A 24,734-nucleotide genomic window follows, 5' to 3' on the forward strand; every position below is an offset into this window, starting at 1 on the left:
TCCTCATCGTCCGCGTTAACTCCCATTGCCGCATGCGTCCTCGCCTCGCCTCCGTAAAACGTCCTCCGGGGAATCGGAGCCCCAACCCTCCCCGCGCACATCCCCAGACAGCCTTTTTGGAATGCGACGCGTTTGTCATCGCCGGGAATGTTTTAGCTTTAGCGATTGTTGGCACATTCCGTTGAGAGTCGATGGGAAAAACGTTTACCAGTCGATTGAAACGCACTCGCCGATGAGCAATCGTCGGGGTGGTGGGGCAGGAGCGAGGGTAGCCAGTTACATTGTGTCGAGTTGCTGTTCGCCGCTTGCTCCGAGTCAAGTCAGACACCAAGTATACTCGACTCGACTACTGATGGTATGCAATCGGAAACTGTTCCTGGCTGTGCTCTTTCTTGGCTACTTGGCTAGCACGCGAATGGACAGGCAGAAATGATTCGGCCAAATCAGAAGGACGATGTCAACAAAACCTCATCGCCGGAACTACCTGTGCGTAGCGGGCGCCGTGGCGCACCGCCTCGGCAGTGTCGGCTCCCTGGGTTGCGGGCAAGAGCTGGGCGCAACTTGTGAACCGGGTAGGCCTTGCCGGGGCGATGGAGGTCCGCGCGTTTTGAACCGCAGGAACGGCCCCATGGAGAAGGCGGTATGTGATGGACGCTTACCGGTCAAAGTCCACCGATTCGTCAACGCGAGCAACAAGTCATCGCACACCACTGAGTGGCGGCGCCAAGGGGGGGGGAAGATGTGAGAGGATGACACGTGAGGGGGCTGACGGGGATAAGGGGGCCATGTGTCCAATAATGAAGACGCGACGTCAGGGGCTAGGTCAAAGCGTTGGGTGTCGATGACAGGATAGTTGGACAGAGAACGTGGTGTTGGTGTGATTGGGAGCTGCTCGCGGATGCGATGGAAGGCTAGGGTGAGGGGCGTTTGATTTGCTGTTCTTGGAGCACGGAGGCGTTGAGCACGACCTGGGTTACCTTGCGCTAGCAGCTGAACAGACAATGGCGCCTCGAGTGCGAGCACGAGGGGTGGGGGTCAGGATGGCGTTAGGTAACGTGTCAGGTCAAGCGCGGGAGGCGGGAGGCGGCAGAACGCGTGTGGAGAGATCCCAAAGGGAGGTTTGGCTGCCTGCAAGCCCGATGGTCAACGACGAGGCATCGGTCATCTCCGGCGAGAGTTTAGAGGGATGTGCCAGGTTTCCAGGGATGTTGGATGGAATGGTAGGTCAGTGGTCTAAGGAGTGAGTTTGATGGCGTTGACGCGAAGAGATAATTGGCGAAATAGAGAGGTTTTGTGCTCGAGCCCGTTGATAGGAATTTCTCTTTAGTTGGTCGGGGGAATACCAAAATGCTAAACTGGAAACAAAAAGGGTCTAGCCGAGTTTTGCTTTCGCCAATCGTCCGAGATCTGCCCCTCAACTATCCCTCATTACTCATTATCTTCTGATCCAAACCTGGTGCTCGAGCCATCAAGCTATCCAGGTGAACAAGCATTCTTCTCAGACTCTTGCCTCTTGCCCCTTTGCCCTTTACCATTTGCCCTCTTGTCCGCGGCCCCACGGTCCACCGCTTACTCACCATGTCCCTCACAGCTAACAGCCGTTATCACCACGCCCTATAGGTAAAGCTATCCTGGGACCTATTGGATCCTCACGGACCGTGCTCAAAGCACTGCTCACCCTGTCCTCTCACCCTCTAGGCATACAGGTATGCAGATGTCCGGGGCCAGTCTGGGCAGACGTTGCCCCACTCTTAGTGCGGAGCACCCTCCTTACGACCCTTTATGACGTCCGAGCGGCGAACAAGCCTCCTCATGGTAAGCACAGCGAAGCAGTCATTGTCATCAAGTGGTGCACATCGTCGCTCCTCCATTCCTTGACGAGGCCCAAGTTTCTTGTCCGGCCTCCGAAGGAAATGCAATTAGTGCTGCGGACGCGATCCCCATGGGGCGGAAAAGGCTTGATGGCAACTGAGAGGCCCCATGGGTGTGTGCTGAGATTGGCTAAGTGACGCCAAAGCTTTTTTTTTCTCTCGGCGGCGAGCAAGGCCCAAGCGCTGTCTTAGTACTGTACTGCCTGACACTCGAGTTGTATAAAGAGCCACAGTGTCCAGCGCTTTGGGAGTTCTTCATCAGCTCACATCTTCTCATCTCAGTACTCAGTGAGTGGCCTCCTCTCCTCCCCTCGGCCTCGACCTCGACTCGGACTTGTCTTACCCCTTTCACTTCTCAACCTCACAAACCTCGGTGCTTCGGCGCCACCCCCACCATCCAACAAATAGAGTCCGGGCTCGAATCATCGTCCTCCGCTATATCTACCGCTCCCTTCCCCCACATCTCCCCTCCCCACCACCCTCTCATTCTTTCCCCCTCACGTACCCCAACTGACACAGCCACAGGCTAGAACATGACAAACTCTCCTTCTCTCCACGACTCTTACGCCGAAGACAAGAAGGTGGACGCCACTTATGCCGAGTACACCGTGAAGGATGTCTCGAGCAGCAACTCCATCCGCGAGCTTGAGGGACAGGAGGTCGACGACAAGCGCCTTGTGCGCAAGCTGTGAGTCACACCCACACACCCACATGTCCCAACGCGACAGTCACTGACAGAACAGCGACCTGCACCTCGTCCCTTGGCTTGCCCTTCTCTATCTTCTCTCATTCCTGGACCGTTCCAACATCGGAAACGCCAACCTGTTCGGCCTTTCCCAGCACATCCACCTTTCCTCTTCCGACTACGCCATCTGTCTCTCCATCTTCTTCGTGTTCTACGTCCTCTGCGAGGTCCCTTCGAACATGGTCATGAAGGCCTGGCGTCCTTCCATGTGGCTTCCCATCATCATGATCGCCTGGGGTGGTGTCATGACTGGTATGGGCTTCGTCAAGAACTTTGAGGGTCTCCTTGTTGCCCGCATCTTCCTCGGTGCCACCGAGGCTGGTCTTTTCCCCGGCGTCTCCTACTTCCTCTCGCAGTGGTACCGTCGCCACGAAATCGCTCTCCGCATTGCTCTCTTCTTCTCCGCCGCCACCGCCGCCGGTGCTTTCGGTGGTCTCCTCGCCCGCCTCATCAACTTAATGGACGGCGTTTCTGGATTTGAAGGCTGGGTGAGTACCCTTTGCGCCATTTCTCCTTTCGCAGCTAACACCCCAGCGCTGGATTTTCATTCTCGAGGGTATCGCTACCATTATTGTCGCTGCCGCTTCCTTCTGGACCATGTACGACTACCCCGACACTGCCAAGTTCCTTACCGAGGCTGAGCGTCGCCACACCGTTGAGCGCCTTCACCTCGACAACGACGGTTGCTCGTATGATTTCAAGATGAAGTTTGTCTGGGACGCCTTCCTTGACTGGAAGGTCTGGCTCAACGCTATCATGTTCCACGGCGCTCTCTGCCCTCTCTACACCTTCTCGCTCTTCTCGCCCACCCTCGTCGCCAACCTCGGCTACAGCGCTGCCCAGGCTCAGCTCATGTCGGTCCCCCCCTACGTCGTTGCTGCTTTCTTCACCGTCGCTGCCGGCTGGCTCTCTGACCGCCTCAAGATGCGTGGCGTCATCATCATCTTTGGCGGTGCTGTCTCGGCCGTTGGCTACATTCTCCTCCTTGCCCACGTCAACACCAGCGTCGACTACTTTGCCCTCTTCCTCGCCTCGTCCGGTATCTACCCCCTGATCCCCGTCATCACTGCCTGGGGCTCGAACAACGCCGGTGGCTCGCTCAAGAAGGGTGTCGCTACTGCCATCATCGTCTCGCTCGGTAACTGCGGTGGTATCGTGTCTTCGTTCATCTACCCCAAGGAGCACAAGCCCCGCTACATCGTCGGACACGCTGTCTGCCTCGGCTACTGCATCCTTACCATGATCACCGCCGGCATCATGTGGTGGTACGGTGTCTGGGCCAACAAGAAGAAGGTCGAGCGCAACGAGGCCCGCGGCCGCCCCTGGACCGCTGAGGAGAAGAAGGCCCTCGAGGACGATGGCGACAACGTCGACTGGTTCTTCTACACCATCTAATCGGGTGTATTCCTGGTGCGCGGCCGCGCACCCCCAAGCATAACAATCAAGAAACAAGCCAACGAAACGTAATAGTATGGGACGGCGGCCTATATAGTTGTAAGAGGAAGTAGATCAGTGTTAGACGCTAGCCTAGACCTGGGTATATGTCTCAAACCCATTGGTTATAGCTCATGGTATGCTTTCTTGTGTCCCCTGACTTTTATCGCTCCGTTTCGAGCCGGTGCAGCTGCAGATATCTAATAGATGCATTAACGAACGCCGCCACTCGAGTCAGACGCCCTCCTCCAGCTTGCCAGTTGAACTGAAGATTTTGCCAGAACAGTCGGCCTGACCTTGGCTTGCATGATCTTACTGAGCGACTGGCCGTCTGGTTCGATCCTGAACGTGGCAATGACCAGATTGCCGAGGAAGGTTAGGTTGAGTGGATCTCGATAGGTCTGTCTCCTTCTGGCCATTTCTCCATTTCTTCATTTCATCATCTCTCTATCGTTCACTCCTCGATCAATCCTCCCTTCCCCCCTCACTCACACACACTCTCTCTCATTCTACTCACGTCTCACGCCTCACGCCTCGCCACTCGTCGCTTACAGCGCCATGGTGACCGACGACGTTGGTATCCTCCATCACTTACCTCATGGGCCTCCTCCTCTCCCCGGCGACGAGGCCGAACATGGCCCAAACCACCTTCCTACAGCCCCTCACATCTACTCACACACTCATCACAGTCTCATCCATAGAGTCACACCTCGCCGCCTTCCTCAGCGCGGACTATCTCCAAACTTCAGTATCAACTCCTACTATCTCGACCTCCTGAACAGAATCGGGTTCAACTCCCCTCTCCCCGCGGGATCCAACACACCCTTCCCTTCTAGTCCTGTCCGTCCACCCAAGCCCGCGGAACGCCTCGAGCCGACCAAGGAAGGGTCCAAGAACCTGGTCCCCGTCGTGGCGATGCGAGAGAGAACGACTCATGTCTGGTCCTTCGTCGCACACGTGTCGCAAGCGCTCCAGATGGAGAGTGACTGGCCCATGTCCTCACAAATAGTCGAGGAAGGTGATACAGCCCTGGAGACAAGACTCCTCCCAACTCCGCCGGCTGAGCTGAGCATCGGCTTTATGGATCTAGATCACCCCGTCGGGGGCATGAGTCAAGGGCCGGACGGCTCTGTGCCCGCCACTCGCCCCGATATCGCGGGACCTTCTCTTCTCGGGCCAGAACCAGGTCGAAGCGTCCCTCCCCAAGGTTTCACCTCCAAGGTTCCGCCCGTCTCGCCATCTCCCGACCCAGATGCATCCTCCCTCATGGTCGTCGATCACGCACCCCTCAAGCGACAAGCCATGCGAGGCAACTTCCGTGCACCCGAGCAAGTCGCTCCCGAGGAAGCACAGTGGCGCACTGGCAAGGCGCCAGGTTACCAGGGCCTGAACCAGAAGCGGAAAGCCGAGTCTAGCAGTGATCACGAGAATGAGGTGAGATAGTGCGTCTTGACGCCCAGTTAACGCTAGTCTCGCGACATAGGAGTGTCGGCGGCTCGGGTACTCAAGCGGCCGTTCAAGCCTCCCACCATAGTCAAGCTGCCAACGGCCCGAAAGGTCAGACTCAAGCCTACTCAACCAGCGGCTCCCGTAAACAAGCCGCGTATAGGTCTAACCCGCCAGCTCGGGACGACTCTCCGAGCAAAGCCCTTTATCCCTCCCTCCCAGGCCGCCGACGGATCATCAGCCCAGCCGCACTTGAACTCGTTTCGGAGGACCAGCAGAAGCGGGAAGAGCAGCGCCATGGACCTTAACAAGCCGCTGATTGCCTCGCTCGAGAACCGCCTTCTGACCATCCGCAAGGCGATCAACCTCGACCAGTCAAACAACGATAGTGTTGTCGATGGACGAGTCCACACATGGCGCCATGCGGGTCGCGAGGTGGCCGACATGCTGTTTGCGCTACTTCCTCAGCCGAGTGAAGACTGTGAGAGCCGCCTCACGTCGTCGCACTGGGACGACTGGGGCTACGGTAACGACCACCACTCGGAGAGACTCACCCCAGTGCAGCTTGAGTACCTGCGCAACGCACCCACTGATGCAAATGGCGACATCCTTGACGAGGCCGGCGATCGCGTCTTCGGCGGGAACGACGATATTACAAGTTTCATAGACCAGGCCTTGTCCCTTGACCACTGCACTCCGGCGACTGAGCGCTACCGTGATGAGTGCGAGTGAGTTCGTTTACTTGATCGATGCTAACTCTCCCAGCCCCGTACCCAAGACGGAGTACGGCGTTTGGGACAAGGGCGCCATGCTGCTGCGCCTCAGAGTCGACCCCAACCTCCTGGGCTGGGACCGCGAAGCCGAGGACTGGATGGAGATGGGTGAATGAGAGGATTGAGATTCGCGTCTGTTTCAGCTAGTGAAGTATGTAGGTAGGGTGTCTGAACAGTTACACCATAGCTCTTCTTAGAGGTGGCCCGCGTCGAGAGGAATACCAATCAGTAGAGATGTCGATCAGACGACATGTGACTGTGTAGCAGTGACCTTTTAACATGCATGGCAGGTATAATGGGCAAGAACAGTCTCTCCATCCCAACACCGTCTAAGAGCGCTTCTTCTTGGCCTTGACGACCTTGAAGCCAACATCCGCCGCTGGCGCCTTCGACTGGGTCTTGACAACGTCAGCGAGGCTGCCAATCTTGGCGACAGGCTTGGACGTGTCGCGCTTGGCGTCAGCCTTGCGGCGCGTCATAAACTCCTGCGCGAAGCGGCGACCGTCCAGCGTCGAGCTGCTAGCGTACACCGAGTCCGCGATAATCTCCTGCTGCTCGCCACGGCTGGACGCCGGCGGGTCGACGGGGAAGGTGAGGAGCATCGAGATAAAGTCGTCGACGGGCACGGAGAGACCCGTGAGCGCCTGCTTGGTCCAGCGAATGAACTCGATGCTTGGCTGCTCGTCGGCGACGGGGGCCTTGGCCGCCGGCTTGGCGACAGCCGCGACAGGCTTAACGGTGGTGACCGGCTTGGGAGGGAGGGGAGCGGGCTTGACGGGCGTCGCTGCATTCTTGCCACCGGCGCCCACGGTCGTCCAACCCGCAGCGGCGGCGGCAGCAGCCTGTGCGGGCGTCGGAGCGTGAGTCGCAGCCAAGTCGGCGTATCCGCGCTTGGTAGTCGGTGTGGCGGCCGTGACGACTGCCTGCTGCTGGCGCGCGAGCTTCAGGTTGCGGCGCTCCTCCTCCTCCTGGATCTGCTTGAGGGTCTTCTTAGGGCCTTCGGATCCACCACCCCACGCGGGCGTGGGAGGCGTGGACGACGAAGGAGGGGGAACCGAGCCCTTGCTGGAGGGAAGACCCCACGTCATGGAAGTCGGAAGGTCTTCGTTGGAGGATACGATAGTGGCCTGCGATGCAACGCGTGCCTCGACTCGGGCCTGCTTGCGGGCGGCCGACTGGCGAGCCTCCGCCTCCTGGATCTCGCGGAGCGACGGACCGTGGGCTTGTTTGTCAGCGGTGGCCCAAGGCGCAGCCTTGGGTGTGGACCTCTCGACCGGCATCGCAAGAGCGGGCGGCGGCGACGAGAGCTCCTTGATCGCGTCGCTCATGATGGGCGCGGCAGTAGGCTTGGGAGGAAGAGAAGCGTGAGGAGGAGGGAGCTTGGACGCCTGAGCCGGAGTGAGCTCGTTCGCGGCCTTGCGAGGGGTGGACTTGGGCGTCTTGGCCCTGACGGAGGCCGGAGCAGGCTTATGGGCAAGCTCCTCCTTCTCCCCAGGCTGTTTCTCGACGATCTCCTGCTCCTGCTCCTGCTCCTGCTCCTCCTGGACATCAGCCTGGGACAGGAGGTCGTCCTCAAACTCGTGGTCCGAGTCCAGGTAGTCCTCGACCATAGTCTCGTCATGCGCGTCGTCGTACTCCTCCGTCGGAGCGGTCTGCTCGGGGAGGATGTCCTCGATGGGCGGGAAGTACGACGGCTCCGTAGTAGCGTGCTGCTGGGGAATCGTGGGCTGCTGCTGGATGAATTGCTGTTGAGGCTGGTGAGCAATCGGGACTGGCGGCATCTGCTGCTGGACAGGCTGCTGTTGCCAGTGGATGGCGGGGTTGGCAGTCGCAGCGCTCCAAGGCGAGGGCTGGCCGATGGGGGAGGCAAACACCTCCGGACGTTGGATGGGAGGGGTACCGATGGGGCCGCCGTAGGGCGAGTATGCAGGCTGGGGACCGATCGAGCCGTACGCGCCGTTGACTCGAGCGGGGCTCTGAGTGCCAGGAGCCGGGTTCCACTGCTGGCTACCGAGGGGCGCTGAAGTGAACTGGTTGTTGGACTGAGCCTGCTGGCCGAACTGGCCACCCTGGTACGCATTGGGGTGGTACTGGGGCTGCGGTGCCGGAAGGTTACCCATGTTGAGACGGCCAAACGTGTCGTTCAGGCCGCCCGTGGATGGTGCGCTGCCTGCCGCTGGTCCTGGAGCCTGGAGCGCGGAGACGGGGATCGGGAGGTTGGGGGGAAGGCGAGGGCGCACCGGCGCGAGGAACGGCTGGACAGCGGTGTTGGTGTTTGCCTTGAGCTCCGAGAGTTTGTGGAAAGACGTCTCGTTCTCGCGGCGGACAGGTAGCTCATCTTGGAAGTACGAGTGCGAGTACCACTCGTGCATCTGGGTGCCAGTAAACGGACCCTGCTCCTGGCCGTTGGGATCACGGTAGTACCAGTTGACGTTACCCAGGTCTTGAGTTTCCTGCGCCTGAGGGGTCTGTGTGCCACTGCGAAGGCCGGGAGTGTTCTCGCGAAGTTGCGCGTCACGCTCCCCCACTGGCGTTGCCGACGCGGTGGCAATGACTGACTGCGTCGACGGCTCGGTGGTAGGGATGCTCAGGGGCCGCTCGTCGTTGGGGGCCGCGCGCCACTGCTTTTCGGCGGCACCCCAACCGCGATCGCTATCCTGGCGGCCGTTGGCTGGAGCGGGGTCAATGGTCGGGGCAACTGACGAGTTGCCGAAGCCCAGGACACCTTCGAAAGTGCCCGACTGGTTGCGAACAGAGCGCCACGAGGGAGCCGCCGAAGCCGGGGAAGGGCGAGTGGGGTCCTCCTCACGACGTGTGGTCCGCCTGCCCACCCCGCTAAACCCGCCGCCGATGGCGCCTGGCTGGCGGCCCTCGCCCAAAGCACCACTGGTGTATTTGGAGCCGCCAAACGCACCGCCCTCGCCGCGTCCAAAGCCACCAAAAGCTGTACTGCGCGATGGAGCAGTGTTGAGGTTCGTCGTCTCCTTCATCGCAGGCTGGGGAACGCGACGGGGGAGCGCAGCTTCGCCAGGATTATTCCCGTGCGAAGTGCCTGTGTGCGCCTGCGGCTGGCGACGGCTCACAACAGGAGGGTGAACAGAAGTCGAAAGGATCTGTGGAAATTAGCACTAGCACCCAGATGCGAGCCTCACCCTCTTCTCCACCTCGGATAGCTCGCGCAGCCCGACAGGCTGCACGATCGCCTTGCTCACGAGCACATGACCATTATCCGTCTCCGCCATCTGCATGAGCTCGATAGGGCGCTCCTTGAACTTGTCCTCGTCCCAGATGCCGAGGATCTGCTCGCGCGAGTAGCGGAAGGGGTAGGGGCTGGGGTTGGCGCCGCCGTTCGCTCCATCTCCAGCGTGAGGGAAGTAGCCTTCGCCGGAGAACGAGGGGGAAGCGGGAGCGTGAGTGACGCGCGAGTACGAGAGGGGCGGGTTGGAGGACGCGGCAGCCGTAGGCGAGCCGGCGCGAGGCTGACCCAGGGCGGGGAAGGGTGACACGGGAGCGGCTGGCTGTTTGGGAACCTGCGCAAGAAGCGTGTCGGATGCTGGCGCAAGCGCCGATCCGGTAGGCTTAATGGGCTTGACCCACTGGGGAGCAAAGTGCATCGACATCTGGTGGAGTGTGAGCGAGGGAAGCAACAAATGGGATTCATGCTGGTCGCGTGAAGAGTTTCGTTGAGCGAGAGGAGGGGGGAAAAGTTGGGTTTATATGCGGGAGAAAGGAGGCAGAAGTGATCCGAGTGACACTTTCGACAATGGGTGGCGCGCGCACCGAGGTGTCTGGATAATTGAAAGGTTTGAGGCCGTGGACACAGGACGCGCCTGATGACGCTTGGATAATGAAGAATGAAGGTACAGCATCCAAGTCCAAATGTAGGAAGGGTAGGAAGCTGTAAGAGATGAGTAACTCACTGTTATGGATGTAGAGTTGTATAGAAGAGTATGCGATGGGATGTTGTAAGGTTGAAGATGAAAGATGTTTGAACCAGAAAGAATCAAACGTGAGGTTGAGGTTGAGTAACAAGAGAATTGAAGCAGAAATCGACAGTTGGACAGTCGTAAACTCACAGACCACCTCTGGAGAGTTGTGACGACTTTTAGCATCTCACCCTAATGTAAATTAGCTAGCCATATACAGTAACGATATAACAATAATTAGATTGCACACGACCATTTGGACCACGTGGCAATTTGATCCCCTTGTTCAATTGAAATGTTCAACCGAGTCCACACAGCAAAGCCGGGTACAGACGGAGTATCGGAGTTTGACCCCGACATGACCAGGAGGCAGAAGGCGCACTTTCAACAACGCGATCCAAAGAGTCTTTACTACACCAAACAACACACCCAGCTCACGGTCGTATGCAGATCCAAGGGCGCACAGAGAACGTTGGATAATGCGCTTCCATGTTGTACGTTGCAGTCTGTTGTGTTGACACTTACTTGCAGCTCGGAATCGGCTCTGTCGGCACCCTAATAGCACATCATCTACGGCTAGCCAACCCGAACGCCCCCATCTCTCTCGTGTTCCGCAATGCTGCAGCGTTCTCGAAGAAGAGATTCCGAAAGGACGGCGTTGACAGGCCGACTCTCAAAGTCGCGCGTATCGAGGGAGACACGGTCGTCACTGAGGGCTTTGACGTCGATGTCGCAATGTCGGGAAAGGTTCCAGCACTGGTGGAGGCCGCAGAGCAGGACGGCTTGGACTTTGTCAACGCCGCCGGGGGCCCGATAGACTCGCTCATCGTGTGTACCAAGACGCACTCGACAGCCAGCGCTATAGAAGGCCTACACTCGCGCCTGAACCCGTCGTCGGTCATCACACTCCTCCAGAACGGCATGGGCGTGTACGACGAGCTCTGCGCCAAGTTCTGGCCGGATCCCATCACGCGACCCAACTTTGTGCTCGGTACAACAACGCACGGCATTACTACCGCCGGTGAGACCGGCAGCGTCTCCCACATGTCGCCGCCAGGACAAGGCGCGATCAAGTGGGGAGTCGTGCCAGACCCCCGCAAACAGACCGACTTTGAGGCTTGGCTGTGGGGTCGTCCGGTGCGCGACATGTCATCTCTTACGCCGCCCGAGTCCCCCACCCTCCCATTACGCGCGTCGCCCGATGGCACCGATACAGAGAACCTGCGGACAACACTCGAGGCGCTATTGTCAGTGACGCCACTGTCACCGACCCTTCTCCCGATGCCGGCACTGTACAACGAGCTGTTGATCAAGTTGGCCGTCAACGCTGCGATCAACCCATTGACAGCCGTTCTTGGCGGAGGGTACCTTAACAATGGATCTCTACACCGCTCCGCTCCTGGTCATCGCCTCGTGCAGCAGGTGACCAAGGAGACGAGTCAAGTGCTCATGGCATACATGCACAGCCTGAATTCGCCGCATCCCGCGCCGGCAGACACGGTACGCCTGTTCTCGTACGAGAGCCTGTTGCACCGCGTGCAAGCGGTAGTGGCGGCGACCAGGGAAAACATCTCGAGCATGGCCAACGACGTCAAGAACGGCCGTATGACCGAGATTGACTATATCAACGGTTACCTCGCTAGCCTGGGGCACCGCCTCGGTGTAGCGACGCCAGTGAACCGCATGCTGGTCCAGCAAGTCAAGTTCAAGGCCGAAGTCGGTGGCCTCGGTGGAACGGTGTACCCAGGTGTGCGGCAAGCGGTGCGTGCGCGCGAGGAGGAGGCGCTCGAGGTGCGTCGGCTATCGCTCGAGGAACGCAGAGTGTCACTTCAAGAGCGTGCGATGCTGCTCAAGGAAGAGCGGAGTGCCGAGACGAAGCGCTCCAAGCGCGAGTGGAAGCGGACGGTGCGGCGGAATGCGGCCATCGCCCGTAACCTTAGGGCAGCAGAAGTGGAGGCTGCCATCAGGGCCGGAGCTGATCCCAAGGAAGTGCTCCATGCGTCGGAGGCATCCGAAAGTGGCAGCGAGCGGACATCGTCTGGCAGTAAGAGTAGTGACGAAGAGTCCAGGTCGTCAAGGCGATAGGGTGGGATGGGGAAGCGAGTCTCATGACATCCGAGTCAGAAAAGCGCATTTAGCGCAATGTACAACCCCAACATATTAGCATTCTTCATACCTTGCATCAGCTCATGTAACGTTACAAAAAGGTCATCAGGCCACCAGGAACCGAAGGTGGAGAAGAGTTGCCATTGAATGGGACCATAAGCAGGGATGGTAAGGATTCAGAGGATTCAGAGAGGAACGTGCGCGTTTTTGGACTAGACTAGGACAATACGTTTCAGGGTTATGGTAAGGCAAAGTAATGATTGATGGTGGAGATATTTAACCGGCGTTTTAACCGGGTGAATCAATCAATCAAATGCCCAAGCCCAGTTGGCCCCAGTCAAAGTAGTCAAGCCACTCATCGTGTATGTTGCTATTTGCGACGCACTTTGTCGAATTGTCTTACAACACTCCATGTCTCCGAGTAAGAGATGACCGGATGTATTAAACTGTGTACACGTTCAATGACCTTTATTGTACAGACATGTACGGGCAGAGTTAGTTAGATGCATAGTGAACCAGAGTTGGAGTTGAGGAGTACACTGCAGTCGAATTGTGGATCCGAGTATATGCCAAGACCCTGTGCCTATGAGTAGCCTTTATGATCGAGGCTTGAAGATTGAAGAGAGGTACTACAGTAGGAACATACCCCTGTAACTTGAAAGTGTCCTGTTTCTTTGGATGGGTCGAGAGCCGAGAGCCGAAAGCCTAGAGCCTGGAGCACACACCTAAAGAGACCACACCTTAACCCTTTTGAGGATTGCCACCACTTGACCACTCAACCCAGTCCCAACTTGTACTGCTGCGCAACCGACTACGTAGCAACCAACCATTACCCAGCTACCCAGTTGTCAGTCATTCACTTGTACATTCTCCATTCTACATCCTCCTCATCTCTTTCCATCTCTACTCATCTCTTCCATCGCAATCTCTCATTCCACTCACGCAACACCTCCTTCCTCCACTCTTCGCACTCCAAACACACTCCTTCCCTTCTCACTTCGCCCCACTCCCCCCTACTCTTCCTACTCCACCGTCCGTCCGCCTTTCACATCCCACAACGGGCGGCGTGGACATGTACACTCCGCCCCGGTCTCTAGCAAAGCCGGCGCCCATGGCGTCGGTCGTGCGCACTCCTTCCCCTCTCTCGGCCGGCTCAACCCTCCCCATAAACCTCCCAACCCTGCCACCATACCATGCCTCAACAACCCCACCACCACCCAAGCCCTCCCTCGGCTACAGAGCCTACCCCGCCTACCACCCGCAATCTGTCGACGTGAGCGTTATTGTTTCCCAGGCAGCCGACACGGCCGCGACATCGTCGGCATCGGGCTTCCGTCGTGCACACTCCCGCCCCGCGAGTCTAAGCATGGCCCGCGGCGCCTCCTTTGACGCCGAAAAGGGCGCTGCACCCCCCACACGTCCAAGTTACGATTCCCGCCGCTCCCAAGACCTCCGCGAGCTCAACATGCGATCGAGCTACGACATTCGCCGCTCTCACGACCTCCGCGCCAGCGTCGACTTTGGCGCAACCCGCCCAACTACCGACTTTGGGCGCCCATCGCACGACTTTGCGGCAGCCGCCTTTCCTCCTTCATGGGCACATCAGATGAACGATGAACCTCCTCGCAGCCGAATTCCGCTGCGCCAGCTCGCGGTCCGCGCTGCTCGCGACCGTCTCGGATGCGGGGACCGCTCCGGAGCCCTAGGCCGGGGCCTCATTATCGGATGGGTGATCACCACCCTCGGCTTCGTCGCAGCCACGGCTTTCTGGAAAGGGGAGCTATTTGCTGGTGAGTTTGGAGGCTTGTAAATGGGGCAATGGGGCCTGTCCCACATCCCTGGGACAGCTCATGGGATATGATTGCCGGAATGCGAAAGCGTCACTTGTGAGACCTGCTGACACCAGCTCTGGATCACCTGAGTAAGGATCTGTACGACATGGGTTACCAGGGGCTGCTCGTGTTTGGCGTGCTCATCTTCATCACGACCATCCCGCCGCTGCCACTGTACTCGACCCTCATCGTATTGTCTGGCTACACGTTTGGCGTATGGAACGGCTTCGTGGCGAGCTACATTGCGTCGCTCGTCGGCGCCGTGGTGGTGTTTGTGGTGTCGCGCACTATGTTGCGCGATGCTGTGACGCGATCGTGAGTTTACGTCGATCTCCAACGCTGACCGCAGGCTCGCCTCGTCACCTACGGCGATATCGCTCCTCCAGATCATCCCGCAGAACCCGCACCTCCTTCTCCTGATCCGCATCGCACCGTACCCATACAACTTGCTGAACGTGGTTCTCGCGTCAGCGCCCTCGCTCAGCCTGCAGACATACACGTCGTGCACAGCCCTATCCCTCTGCAAGCTGGTGCTGCACACGTGGATTGGGGCTGGCATCCACGACCTGTCTGCGGCCTATGGAGCCGGAGAGGAGGGAGGCGAAACCGCGCCGCACGACGACGCGAGGCACGAGCGTGTCAAGGCCGGCGTGACATGGGGTGGCATCGTGCTGTGCTGCATCCTCTTCGTGTATCTCACGCACATCGCCAAGAAGGCGATTGCACGTGCGCAGGAGGAACAGTTGGGCACAGGCATGGGCATCCCCGAGGAGGAGGTTGCGTTCCTGAGTGCGGTGGGAGGGCGGGACGACTCAGAGTAACAGAAGTAACGGTAGTTAGGCATTCTCCTCTGGCATACGCCGGAGATATCAGTTGTACTTTGAACTATGCATACGGCATCGCCGTACAAGCGGGCGCCACTTTCCCTGTGTGGAGCACGTATATGTACTCAGTTCCAGTCATCAAGACTCAACCGTCCCCAATGCTAGCCAGCTAGAACCGCAGCTGCCGCGTATCCACGCCCTTCATTGGGCCCTCAATACCTTCAACTACTGCCGCCCGCTCACTCCCATCCTTGGCGGCAGTGAGGCGTGGCCGCGTCCCGAGACTCGTGCAGAGCAACCGATACCGCGCACGGATAGACATGAGCAGGCTCTCGAGGTCGACTTCGCCGCCGGCCGCCGGTGACGCGCCGCGCGACCGCGATTTGGGACGAGACGTCTCGGCATCGATCTCAGCCAACGCAATGTCCTGTGCTGTGGTTGGAGCGGCCCCTGCCGAGGGGTTGGTAATCGGGAACCCGGCAATGAGACCGAGGAGGGCTGTCGCATGCGACGCCGACCTGGTGTCAGCTCCGGGGCTCACGGACAGGCGTGGCATGTGACTCACTTGACCTCCTTCCTTCCGACCTTTCCCTCCAGCTTACGCAGCCACACACGCGCATAGCCCTCATAGAACCCCAGCTCGTCCCATACTTCCCAAGCCTTCTCGCGGCCCAGCTGGCGCCCCTCGAAGACGCCGTGTTGTGCTCCGTGCGCGTGTCCGTCCGCGTATCCCTCGTCGTAGAATCTGTCGTTAGGGAGAAGTTTAAAGGAGGTGCAAGACTTACTTGGACTCTAGGTTTAATGCGTCGTCAAAGATGTCGTCCATTGTAGAGTGGGTAGAGTGTAGAGGAGACGTAGACTTGGCATACTTGGCAGCTAACCTGACATGTCATTCAACTTTGGTGTGCCTGAATTTGGGTGGCAAAGTCGTATATCGATACCACGGTGTGATCCACGCAGCTCGCAGCTTTCAAAGCAGTGACACTGCGGCCCGGACAGTGTGGTAGTCTTCTCCTCGACTCATGCCCGCTGGGATCTGCAGGCGACAGGTCTAGGATACATGCACAGTCATAGAGTCTACGGACAACCTCGCTTCGCTTCCTCGTCACTACCGCGCAACCTCGGCGGTCGGCTCCTTAGCCGTCTGGAGTCAGCTCCGATGGTAAACGAGGCAGCTGCCGCTTGAAAGAGCTTAAACAGATTCGTTCGGCCGTGTTCTCTCTCGAATGCAGGTTCGTCCCAGTATCCGCACTCACCTCCTCCTCCACTGGCGCAGCGTCAACAAAGTCCGGCAGCGCCGTGCTGTCCTGGAGGTAGCTTGGCGTCTCGTTCTCGCCAACAAGCTCGTCGTCGAGCCCAAGCGCATCGAGCTCGGCCTCAAGGTCGGCCTCGTCCACCTCGTCCGCGACGTAGTAGCTTCGTCCAAGCGACTCCTGAATTTCGTTGGCCTGCTCGATCAGGTCCTCCATGTCGTAATGGATAGACTGGAGTTAGCCAGATTCAAGTCTGTTGCTGGGCCCACCTCAATCTTGTCAATGTCGATCCCCTTGTACTGCTTCTTCATCTCCTTGTTTGCGATGCGCATGGCATCCACCGTCGCCATCGTGTTCTTGAGGTTTTCAGTCGTCATCGACGCCTGCTCCATGTTGAATGTCTGCTGCTGCAGTTGGTTCATCTGTCCCTCGTACATCCGCTTCTGCTTGAGCGTGCGGAGAGCGCGCTGCTGCACGGCGGTCTGGTGTGAGCGCTGGACGAAATAAGCCGTGAGGCCAGCAGATGCGTGGCGGGTACTGGCGCATCCTCGAACGGGACCACTCTTAAGGAGCTCTCAGGCTCCAGCCCCCGGAGTTGACAGCTAGTCCGGAATGTCGAGCGGCCTCACCCACTCCCAACCCCACGTGTTTCTTCTCGAACCCACCTTCCCCGGTCCATCGCGCAGCTTGGCCAACTGAGCCTTATACGTCGCGAGCTCGTTGTCAAGTTTCTTGATCTTGACCTCGATGCCTCCCATGCGCGAGTCGGTGGACGCGATGGCATCCGTGAGGGAAGGCTTTGGACGCGCCTTGTTTGTGCCGAAGATCTGGGGTTAGCGGAGCACGGCGGGCAAAGAGCGTGTAAGGAGCAGGCCATAGCCCAGCTATGAGGATCGATCGTGAGGGCTGTAGCGATACTCACGCGGTTCATGGTTGCGATGAGGAGAGAGTGATGAAGATGGCCGATGTAGAACTAGTTGATGTAAAGCACACAAGCAGCTGTGCGCAACGCAGTTGGGTGGCCAACTCGTCACCCATTTTAGTGGTGGCCCGAATAAGTGGGCCCCACCTCCACCAACAATGGAGGTCGGTCTTGGATTCTTGGGTTACGCGACTTGACCTTCCTCCTCATCTCTTCCAATGGATCCCTCTCCACAATTCCTTCTCCTCGCCGCAACCGTCCTCGACAGTCCGCTCGATAGTGGTCAGCTCTCGAGAGAACGACGAGCTGACAGCAGACATCGCTCTTCTCCAGCTCCACTCTGTCTTTGGGCCGATGCTCATGAGTGCCCTGCAGCTCGTGGACCGGCGGGAAGGTAAGCTAACTGATTCAAAGCAAGCTGACAGCAGTTGTGCGAGTAGATCTGGGTGGGCGGGGGATGTATCAGGTAAGCTTATAACTGCCAGGCTGACAACAGGTCTCCTCGTCGTCAGGTGCGCCGTATACTCTGTATCTTGATCTTCCAGATCTACCCAAACCACCTCTTGGAGAACCAGAAGATTCTCCAGATGAAAAGGAAGGGGAAGAAGTGCTGTCCCGACAAGCGGTCAAGAATGAAGCGAAGAAGACCAAGACCAAGGCAGACAATGACGCTCGACTTCGAACCAACGCCGCCCGCCTGAGGCACATGTACTGTCCCTGTACGGGATGGGCGTTCAATGCGCTCGATGGGCGGCAGATCTTTGTCAGCTGATATCGGGGAGTGAGCTGACGGCAGTGCAAACATGTACTTGCCGTGCTGCTGGCCCACCGGCTGGGCCGGGTGGTTGAGACGCGCGTAGGGTTGTACGCTGCCGCGGGGCTGTTGGGGATACAGGCGGTGTAGAAACCAGGATGGGGAGATGGAGAGGCGGCACGGTGATGTAATAATCCGAGCATTCTGATTTTGACCCATTCAAAGGTCATCTCTGGCTAGGGTTGAGCATCAGCAGTCCTCGGTGTTAAGAGAGACGTAACGTGCTGAAGTGGTCAAGATGCTGCCTCCATAGCATTGTGGCGCTTCCGCCTCATCACGTAGCTCTGCCTCGCCGTCCGCCTGCGAACGACGACAGTTATCCTCTCCTTGCGATTCCTCCCACGCTTGAAATCGCCCCCGCTTTCAAGTCGCAGTTGTCAGTCAGACACTAAGATATTATCCCGACGTGTTCGCAAGCAACCCCTCGCCAACTGACGCTTTGGCATCTTAGGTTATGCCTGGCATGCCTCCCGCCGGATACCCCACTCGGTGATCTGCAGACGCCGGTGGCACAGGTTCGGCACCTATTGCCCTTCACCTTCGGCCGACTTTGCGACAGCCGACTGCATGGGTTGAGAACACTCACGATCCCAACTGAGCACACGCAGATATGTTCGGCATGCTCCAACACCAAGTCAAACCGGTCTGAGGGTGAGGGCAAAATGGGTCGCGCTCCAGCTTTATTTGTTCATCAACCATGGCAAGCGCGTTCAGAACCCTACTGCCTCCAGTTCCCACAGTACCACCGGTGCCTTCTCTTCGATCCGCCGACCTAGCGATAGAAGACGGGGGACACACACTCCACGAACAGCTCACAATACTGGGTGACAAGCTGCCGCATGCGATACCGCCAAGACCAGCAGGCTCACGACACAAGGACGCATCAATCCCTAGTCGTCCTACACGGCCTGAATATCCACTAGAGGAGGAGTGTAGAAGGGACGCGGACGCAAGGAGGCAAGGAGGCAAGGGCAAAGTGAGAAACTGCTACTAAATGTGTCGGTCCTCAGCTTTGCCCACACAAACACATCAACTCTTATCGAGTGCCCCGCAACTACTTTGATCGCAATCCAACCCGCGCAATTCTCTCGTCAATCTCGTATCCGTCGCAGTTCTTTATCCCCTGACATTCTCCTTGAAACGACCTTGGCCATCTCCTGACATTCCAACTTTCCCCCGGTTGGACTGTGTCATATAACGCTCACATTGATCCCTACGAGACAAACACTGCCCAGGTTCTCGCGGCATTCGCGCCAACCTGGGTCTGTAAAGTCGCCGCGCGGCCAGATGGGGCGCCGTCGATGTTGGCTGAGCCCACATCTCCGGCCCTTCCTCCCTCCCGCTATCCATCGCCTCCCCGCGCTACAGGTAGATGGTGGCTGGGACCCGACCATCGGTACCCTCCATTTCCAGGTAACTGTCATGGAGAGGCAGTGTGGGATCTGAGCAAGATCTCATGTGGCCTCGTCAGGCAAGTCCGCCCAAGGTTGCTGCGAGTACCTCGTCGTCACCGTCAAAGTGATGGAGTGGGTGTGTCTGGTACAGTTTGGGCCTCCAGCGAACTCGGCACTTGTAGACCGCTTCCCGCTTCTGTGCCGACTTGGCGAGTCCGGGCTGGAGCGGGAGGCCAAGGAAATATCACCTGCGGCAATATTAATATGACCTACAACCGCACGGCCCCGAAGCGCACGCCTCGAGATCTAGCCTTGGAGTGTTGCTTCGCACAGTTCAAGTCAGTAATGATCGCGACATCAACTTGTAGACTGGGTATCGATGCAACCTTCGACAAACACATTTCTGGCGTTCTCGCAGCATTCATAAGGAGCCTCGGCCACGTTGTAGTCTCGCGCACCGTGCGTCGCCTCGCTGCCATGGCGAACTAGTGCTTGTGACAACCGGGGCCATGCATGGCCAGGAGGCGGGTCGCCGTATCGTGCAACCCAGATCTCGCGGCGCATACCGTTGACAAGATCCCCGATTCCCAAATTCCAGGTTCCAGGCTCCAGACTGGTCAGTCGCAGATGGCAGAACGCATGCCTCGCGCGTCGCTTAGTGCAGGACATTAGAAGCCATGGCCCAATTTGATGAACACACTCAACACACTCGAGTTTACCCGTGGAATCTTGTGTGTATGCAAATATCCGCATCTCCATTTGCCACTTACCTCTCTCAATCTAGCAAAGCAAAGTACTCACAAGTAGAGGCGGTTGAAGTGAGACCTGTGGCTGAATGAAGAGGAGGAGCCCTATTACTGGAGCCCATATCCGGGGTGGAGTGTGGAGGGTGGAGAAGGTGGAGAAGGTGTAGTAAGTGGAGGAAGTGGAGGAGGTCTGTGCGTCAGGACTATGTCGAGTTGACAAAAGAAGATTGATGAGCCACCAGCTATGGCAAGAAAGCTTTCATCTTCCTAACCATCCACCAACCACTCTCATTCTTCAAACGCACACACCTTGATTCAACTGATCTTAACACTCTCCACATCCCCTCATCCCCTCATCTGCCCCGCTCGTTCCCCCGCTTCTACCTTCTACCTTCTACCTTCTACCTTCTACCTTCTACCTTCCACCTTCGTGTTTACTCCCTTCCACCCACTTCTACCACTTCCACTTCCATCTTCCCTTTGATCCAACCAAAGCATTGCCTAAAGCTATGCCAACCAATCTCCAGCCCGAGGAACTGCCGCGTCGGCATAACAAGAATAGCATGCACGAGCTCAAGCTCCGCCGCATCCTCGAGAACAACGCGCGCCTCAAGGAGGACCTGAGCCGGCCACGGGTTCCCGTCTCGCAGGCCAGCCTAGGGTGAGTTGTGCTGGATGGAGAGATGGAAAGTGTTGGTTGTTTAGTGATGGGCGGGCGAGCTGGCGAGCACTAGCGATCCCGAAAGAGGGGTTGGCAGTGCGCTTGGAGAGCGCACGGCGATTGAGGAGGCGAACCAGGGGTGCGATGGGTGGGGTGGTGGGGTGGTGGGGTAGGTGGGCGAGCCCAACCCCGAACGTCCCGCTACCATCGACAGAACAGCCGGCCCGAGGACAGTGATGGTGCCCGTGATGCCCTTGTTGCTCCTCCATCGCGGAAAGCGAGGCCATGGGTGTGCTCGGACCTGGTCGGTAAACCAGGGCACGCCACAGTGGCGCTCCTTCCTGGCGGCCATCGGCTACGCCCGCGCCTCCCACTTGCTCCTCCCCCCTCACCGCGCGCTCACTTTGCCATGCTTCTCGCTGCTGTCCCCTCGTCCTCTCGAGCCCCCACTGACCCCAGACTCATCCGGTACTGCCAGGACACACGCGACCCGATCCTTCCCAGCGTGTGGGGCGAGCTCAAGCGCGGCGAGGACCCGTACGCGCCCCCCGAGACCGGGTGTGGCTGCACCAGTGCGTGTCCCTCTTGATTGCGCTAACACCAGTCATGTAACCGCCCGCGCGCATTATCCATACCCTACACTCGTTACAATCGTTACCCCCCTGCTCGCAGGCTACCGCTCTTATAATCGCGGCGTGCCGCACATGTATCCGATTTAGACAAACTTGGGGGGTGTCCATGGCGGCACAGCTTGGTGGCCCCGAACGCTTGGGGCGTTGGACGCTGGCCGTTTACCGACTAATCCGTGCGGCTTAGTCCTGACTCGTACCGGCTTTTGGGAACCTAACTAGAGCGCGGAATCTCTCACGCCCGCCCGGAATCTCTCACACCTCACACGCTGGCGTGTGTCCTTGCAACCGCTCCCTTCCAAAGCCCGTCCAGGCGTGTGCGCGATCGAATGCCTCAGGTAACTGAGGAGTGCGACTGTGGCGTCCGTGATCACCACGCCCACATGTCCATATGCACACCCAACAATATGGCCTAAACACAAATACATACAACACTACTATTGACACATAAGACGTTGCGGCCACAGCCCGTCTCCCACGCGCACGCCCTCCGTTCTCAGGCGGCGACGTGGGACCAACATGGTCAGATTGCTGGTGGACGTTGGATGGATGCCAGCGGTGGATCTACTTGGGAGCGAAGAAATCTGTGAGCTTGCGCTTAGGAGGCGCACCGGCGGGCGTCGGGGCTGGGCGCTTCTTCGCGGCAGTGAACTTGGGTTGGGGCTTCACGGGCTGTGGCTGTGGCTTTGGCTCCGGCTGCGACTTTGGCTTGACATTCGGACACGAGGCAGAGTCCTTGCTCGTCGTCTTGACGAAGCTGAGGGGGTCTCTGCGGGTGCGAGTCGAGTCATCGTCCTCGTCCTGGTCTCTGGAAGGTACAGTCCTGGTCTTTGCCCCGTCCTTGTCCAAGAACGCTAGAGGGTCCTCGACCTTTCCCTTGTTTAAGAGGGGATCCTTCTTCCCGACCACGCTCTTCTCAGGCCCAACGACATGCCTGCCTCTATCCAAGCGAACCGGGTTGGCTTGTGAGGTCTCCTTCGCGTCACCGAGCTGGTGTATCCCTGACGATCTCCCGGATTTGGCTGCGAAGGGGTTCCGCTTGACCTGGCTCTGGCTTTGACTTGGAGGTGCAAACGATGCTGGAGCTGCACGAGTGATCCATGGCCTGCGCTGCGCGGGAGACTGCAAAGCGGGCGGGCTCGACTGACTCTGCACCTGCGTCTTGGCCGGCGCGTCAACAGAAACGAGCATGTCCGCGACCTCGCTCCGCCCAACAGCTGTCCGGCGTACGTTCGTCTGCACAACCGCCTCGGCCCTCTTGTACTTCAACTCCCACCACTGGGGATGTACCAACCGAACCATCATGAGGTCAGGCATTCCCCTCACCTCGCCATCGACTACCTCGACCTCCTTCTTCTTGGGATAATATACCCGGCCTGCGGCGTGGTTGGTCGCCACCATGGCCTTCCAGCCATGGGCGCGCTTCACGCCGTCCCGAAACTCGCGGAGGCCACGGTTCGCCTCTTCCCGCTCCGTTTTCCACCAGCTCTTGGGGGCGCGTTTGCCGGTCGCAAGGGCGCGGTCTACCGCCTCCTCGTGGGATTGGAAGTTGAGCGCCCACTCGACGGCGTGCCGCCGCTTCTCATCTTCGTGGTTATTTACCATGCGGGCGTTGCGGCCCCATACCGTCCCTGTGCCGCCGGTCACGAAGTGGCCCCGATGAGTTGGGCCTAGGTCGGATGACCAGGTGGGCCGAAGAGCATCGTGGAGGTGCTCTGGGCTGGGGGTGGGGCCTGGCACTACGTGTAGGGCGAGGTGGCGGCGCTCATCCCCTTCCTCCTCTTTGACATCTTTGGATCCTTCAGAAGGAAGGTCGGGCTTGAGGAGACTCGCAACAAGGTTGTCGAGCACCTCCTCCTGATCGATCTGGAAGAGATCCTTCAACCCATCGGTACAGCGCTGGAATGGGGGCTGATCCTCAAAGTATCCCGCACTGGCGCGGTTCACGACCCCCAAAGCCACTTCCGTACAGCTCGTATCGCGGACATCGATGACGCTGAGTCCGGGCCATCGAGCGAGCGATTTCATGCTCCGGTCACCAACCCGCCGACATCCAGGGAGATATAACGCGCGGAGGCGCCAACATCCCCGGCCTTCCTCCCAATCGGGAAGCTCGAGCGAGGCGGCGAGCATGCGTATTCCGTCGTCGCTAATCACCCCCTGCCGGATCCAGAGTACAGTGAGGTGGTCAGCCCATCGGAGGGCCTGGAGGCCAGCGTCGTCGACGCTGTCATCGAGCGTTAGAGTCGTCAACAATCTGAATTTGTCGGGGTTGAGTTCCTTGAAGATACGCGGGATCTCGAGGAGGGGATGTTCGCGGTCTTCGAGGCGGGTAGTGGAGGTGGCGAGATTGCGGACTGTATTCGCTGCGGGAAGGGCGATGGTGTGACTCGGTGCCCATTGTGCCGCGCCTTCGGGGTCATGGATCGCCATAAAGGCCCACATCGTCGCCTGGTCTGGTCGGGCGGGGCTCGTGTTATCTGCTGAATAGTACCGGTCATGGAATACGGTAGCCATGAGTTTCCTGAAGAGGACGGGAGGAAGACGCAAGTCACCGGGGCGGAAGGCGTCAAAGTTCGCGCTGATAATGTTCGAGCACATCCCAACTAGCGAGGTTTCGCGAGGTTGCACGCTATGCGCGGGGAGCGGGAGCGGCTTGAGGAGCCATAGTGGACGACTGTTGCCTGACCTGCTGTCAATGAGAAAAGGAAGGAAGCTCACTGGACTACACGGTCGGTGACCTCGCCCCCGAGGCCGGAGGCGAGCGTCTCGTGCAGACTACGCTCGAGCTCGGCCATGCCCGGTCGATGAGTATGTTTGTGGTAATGTTGATGGACGCGTCGCGTCTTGTCCACTGCGTCTGCTAATGTCCGCAGGTCCCAAGTCAGTCGCGCGTCTGTGTCACGTGAGTTTGGTCCCGCTTTGCTTGTTCATTTCTTACATTCTCCAGTGAGCTGTTACTTGTGTGCTCAACACACACGCCCAAGCTGACGCCCACGCCCACGCCCACGCCCACAGCGAGCGCACACCTCCACTCGCACTCCTCCAGCCACATCAAGAGCTTCATGTAACCTATCGAACGGAATACGGAACGGAACGACTCGTTAGTACCACCACAGCACTCGCGCCAACCCTACGCGCTCGCCCTCACAGGGCACATTCACGCGTAACGTTGGCCTGGCATATCATGTCTATGTCACAGGGTACGATACGGATTACCCCGCTCTCTAGAACACATGGTGATGGGGAGTCAATGAATGATGAACAGTCTATTTGTTTGTGGTGTGCAACGAGTGAGGGCCAGGCCATGCCGCGGCGCACCTATGTCTTGATGATGTGGATGGAGGGGGAGACGCAG

At 58.5% G+C, this 24,734-nt stretch overlaps 9 protein-coding genes across 9 annotated transcripts; 5 read left to right on the forward strand and 4 right to left on the reverse strand.

Moving 5' to 3' along the window:
- Positions 1 to 2,404: 2,404 nt before the first annotated feature.
- CcaverHIS019_0506260 (uncharacterized protein) lies at positions 2,405 to 4,011 on the forward strand (the record flags this gene model as incomplete). Its single annotated transcript, XM_060601806.1, has 3 exons — positions 2,405 to 2,559; positions 2,615 to 3,104; positions 3,151 to 4,011. 3 exons carry the CDS (start codon positions 2,405 to 2,407, stop codon positions 4,009 to 4,011), a joined length of 1,506 nt encoding a protein of 501 aa, XP_060458263.1.
- Positions 4,012 to 4,608: 597 nt separating this feature from the next.
- On the forward strand, positions 4,609 to 6,385 carry CcaverHIS019_0506270 (uncharacterized protein; the record flags this gene model as incomplete). Its single annotated transcript, XM_060601807.1, has 3 exons — positions 4,609 to 5,484; positions 5,521 to 6,224; positions 6,262 to 6,385. 3 exons carry the CDS (start codon positions 4,609 to 4,611, stop codon positions 6,383 to 6,385), a joined length of 1,704 nt encoding a protein of 567 aa, XP_060458264.1.
- Positions 6,386 to 6,598: 213 nt separating this feature from the next.
- SMY2 (uncharacterized protein) lies at positions 6,599 to 9,889 on the reverse strand (the record flags this gene model as incomplete). The annotated part of the gene is made up of 2 exons (XM_060601808.1): positions 6,599 to 9,382; positions 9,422 to 9,889. 2 exons carry the CDS (start codon positions 9,887 to 9,889, stop codon positions 6,599 to 6,601), a joined length of 3,252 nt encoding a protein of 1,083 aa, XP_060458265.1.
- Positions 9,890 to 10,684: 795 nt separating this feature from the next.
- PAN5 (uncharacterized protein) lies at positions 10,685 to 12,280 on the forward strand (the record flags this gene model as incomplete). The annotated part of the gene is made up of 1 exon (XM_060601809.1): positions 10,685 to 12,280. One exon carries the CDS (start codon positions 10,685 to 10,687, stop codon positions 12,278 to 12,280), a length of 1,596 nt encoding a protein of 531 aa, XP_060458266.1.
- Positions 12,281 to 13,412: 1,132 nt separating this feature from the next.
- Positions 13,413 to 14,954, forward strand: CcaverHIS019_0506300 (uncharacterized protein; the record flags this gene model as incomplete). Its single annotated transcript, XM_060601810.1, has 3 exons — positions 13,413 to 14,091; positions 14,208 to 14,448; positions 14,483 to 14,954. The coding sequence occupies 3 exons, from the start codon at positions 13,413 to 13,415 to the stop codon at positions 14,952 to 14,954; spliced, it is 1,392 nt and encodes a 463-aa protein (XP_060458267.1).
- A 172-nt stretch (positions 14,955 to 15,126) lies between these two features.
- Positions 15,127 to 15,783, reverse strand: CcaverHIS019_0506310 (uncharacterized protein; the record flags this gene model as incomplete). Its single annotated transcript, XM_060601812.1, has 3 exons — positions 15,127 to 15,475; positions 15,523 to 15,702; positions 15,743 to 15,783. 3 exons carry the CDS (start codon positions 15,781 to 15,783, stop codon positions 15,127 to 15,129), a joined length of 570 nt encoding a protein of 189 aa, XP_060458268.1.
- Positions 15,784 to 16,065: 282 nt separating this feature from the next.
- Positions 16,066 to 17,141, reverse strand: VPS60 (uncharacterized protein; the record flags this gene model as incomplete). The annotated part of the gene is made up of 5 exons (XM_060601813.1): positions 16,066 to 16,101; positions 16,214 to 16,441; positions 16,480 to 16,692; positions 16,876 to 17,037; positions 17,133 to 17,141. The coding sequence occupies 5 exons, from the start codon at positions 17,139 to 17,141 to the stop codon at positions 16,066 to 16,068; spliced, it is 648 nt and encodes a 215-aa protein (XP_060458269.1).
- Positions 17,142 to 20,595: 3,454 nt separating this feature from the next.
- On the forward strand, positions 20,596 to 21,359 carry STE18 (uncharacterized protein; the record flags this gene model as incomplete). Its single annotated transcript, XM_060601814.1, has 3 exons — positions 20,596 to 20,747; positions 21,207 to 21,319; positions 21,352 to 21,359. 3 exons carry the CDS (start codon positions 20,596 to 20,598, stop codon positions 21,357 to 21,359), a joined length of 273 nt encoding a protein of 90 aa, XP_060458270.1.
- A 581-nt stretch (positions 21,360 to 21,940) lies between these two features.
- Positions 21,941 to 24,174, reverse strand: CcaverHIS019_0506340 (uncharacterized protein; the record flags this gene model as incomplete). Its single annotated transcript, XM_060601815.1, has 2 exons — positions 21,941 to 24,065; positions 24,098 to 24,174. 2 exons carry the CDS (start codon positions 24,172 to 24,174, stop codon positions 21,941 to 21,943), a joined length of 2,202 nt encoding a protein of 733 aa, XP_060458271.1.
- Positions 24,175 to 24,734: the final 560 nt, after the last annotated feature.

This window comes from Cutaneotrichosporon cavernicola (genome assembly GCF_030864355.1).
Source record: "Cutaneotrichosporon cavernicola HIS019 DNA, chromosome: 5".
Lineage (NCBI taxonomy): Eukaryota > Fungi > Basidiomycota > Tremellomycetes > Trichosporonales > Trichosporonaceae > Cutaneotrichosporon > Cutaneotrichosporon cavernicola.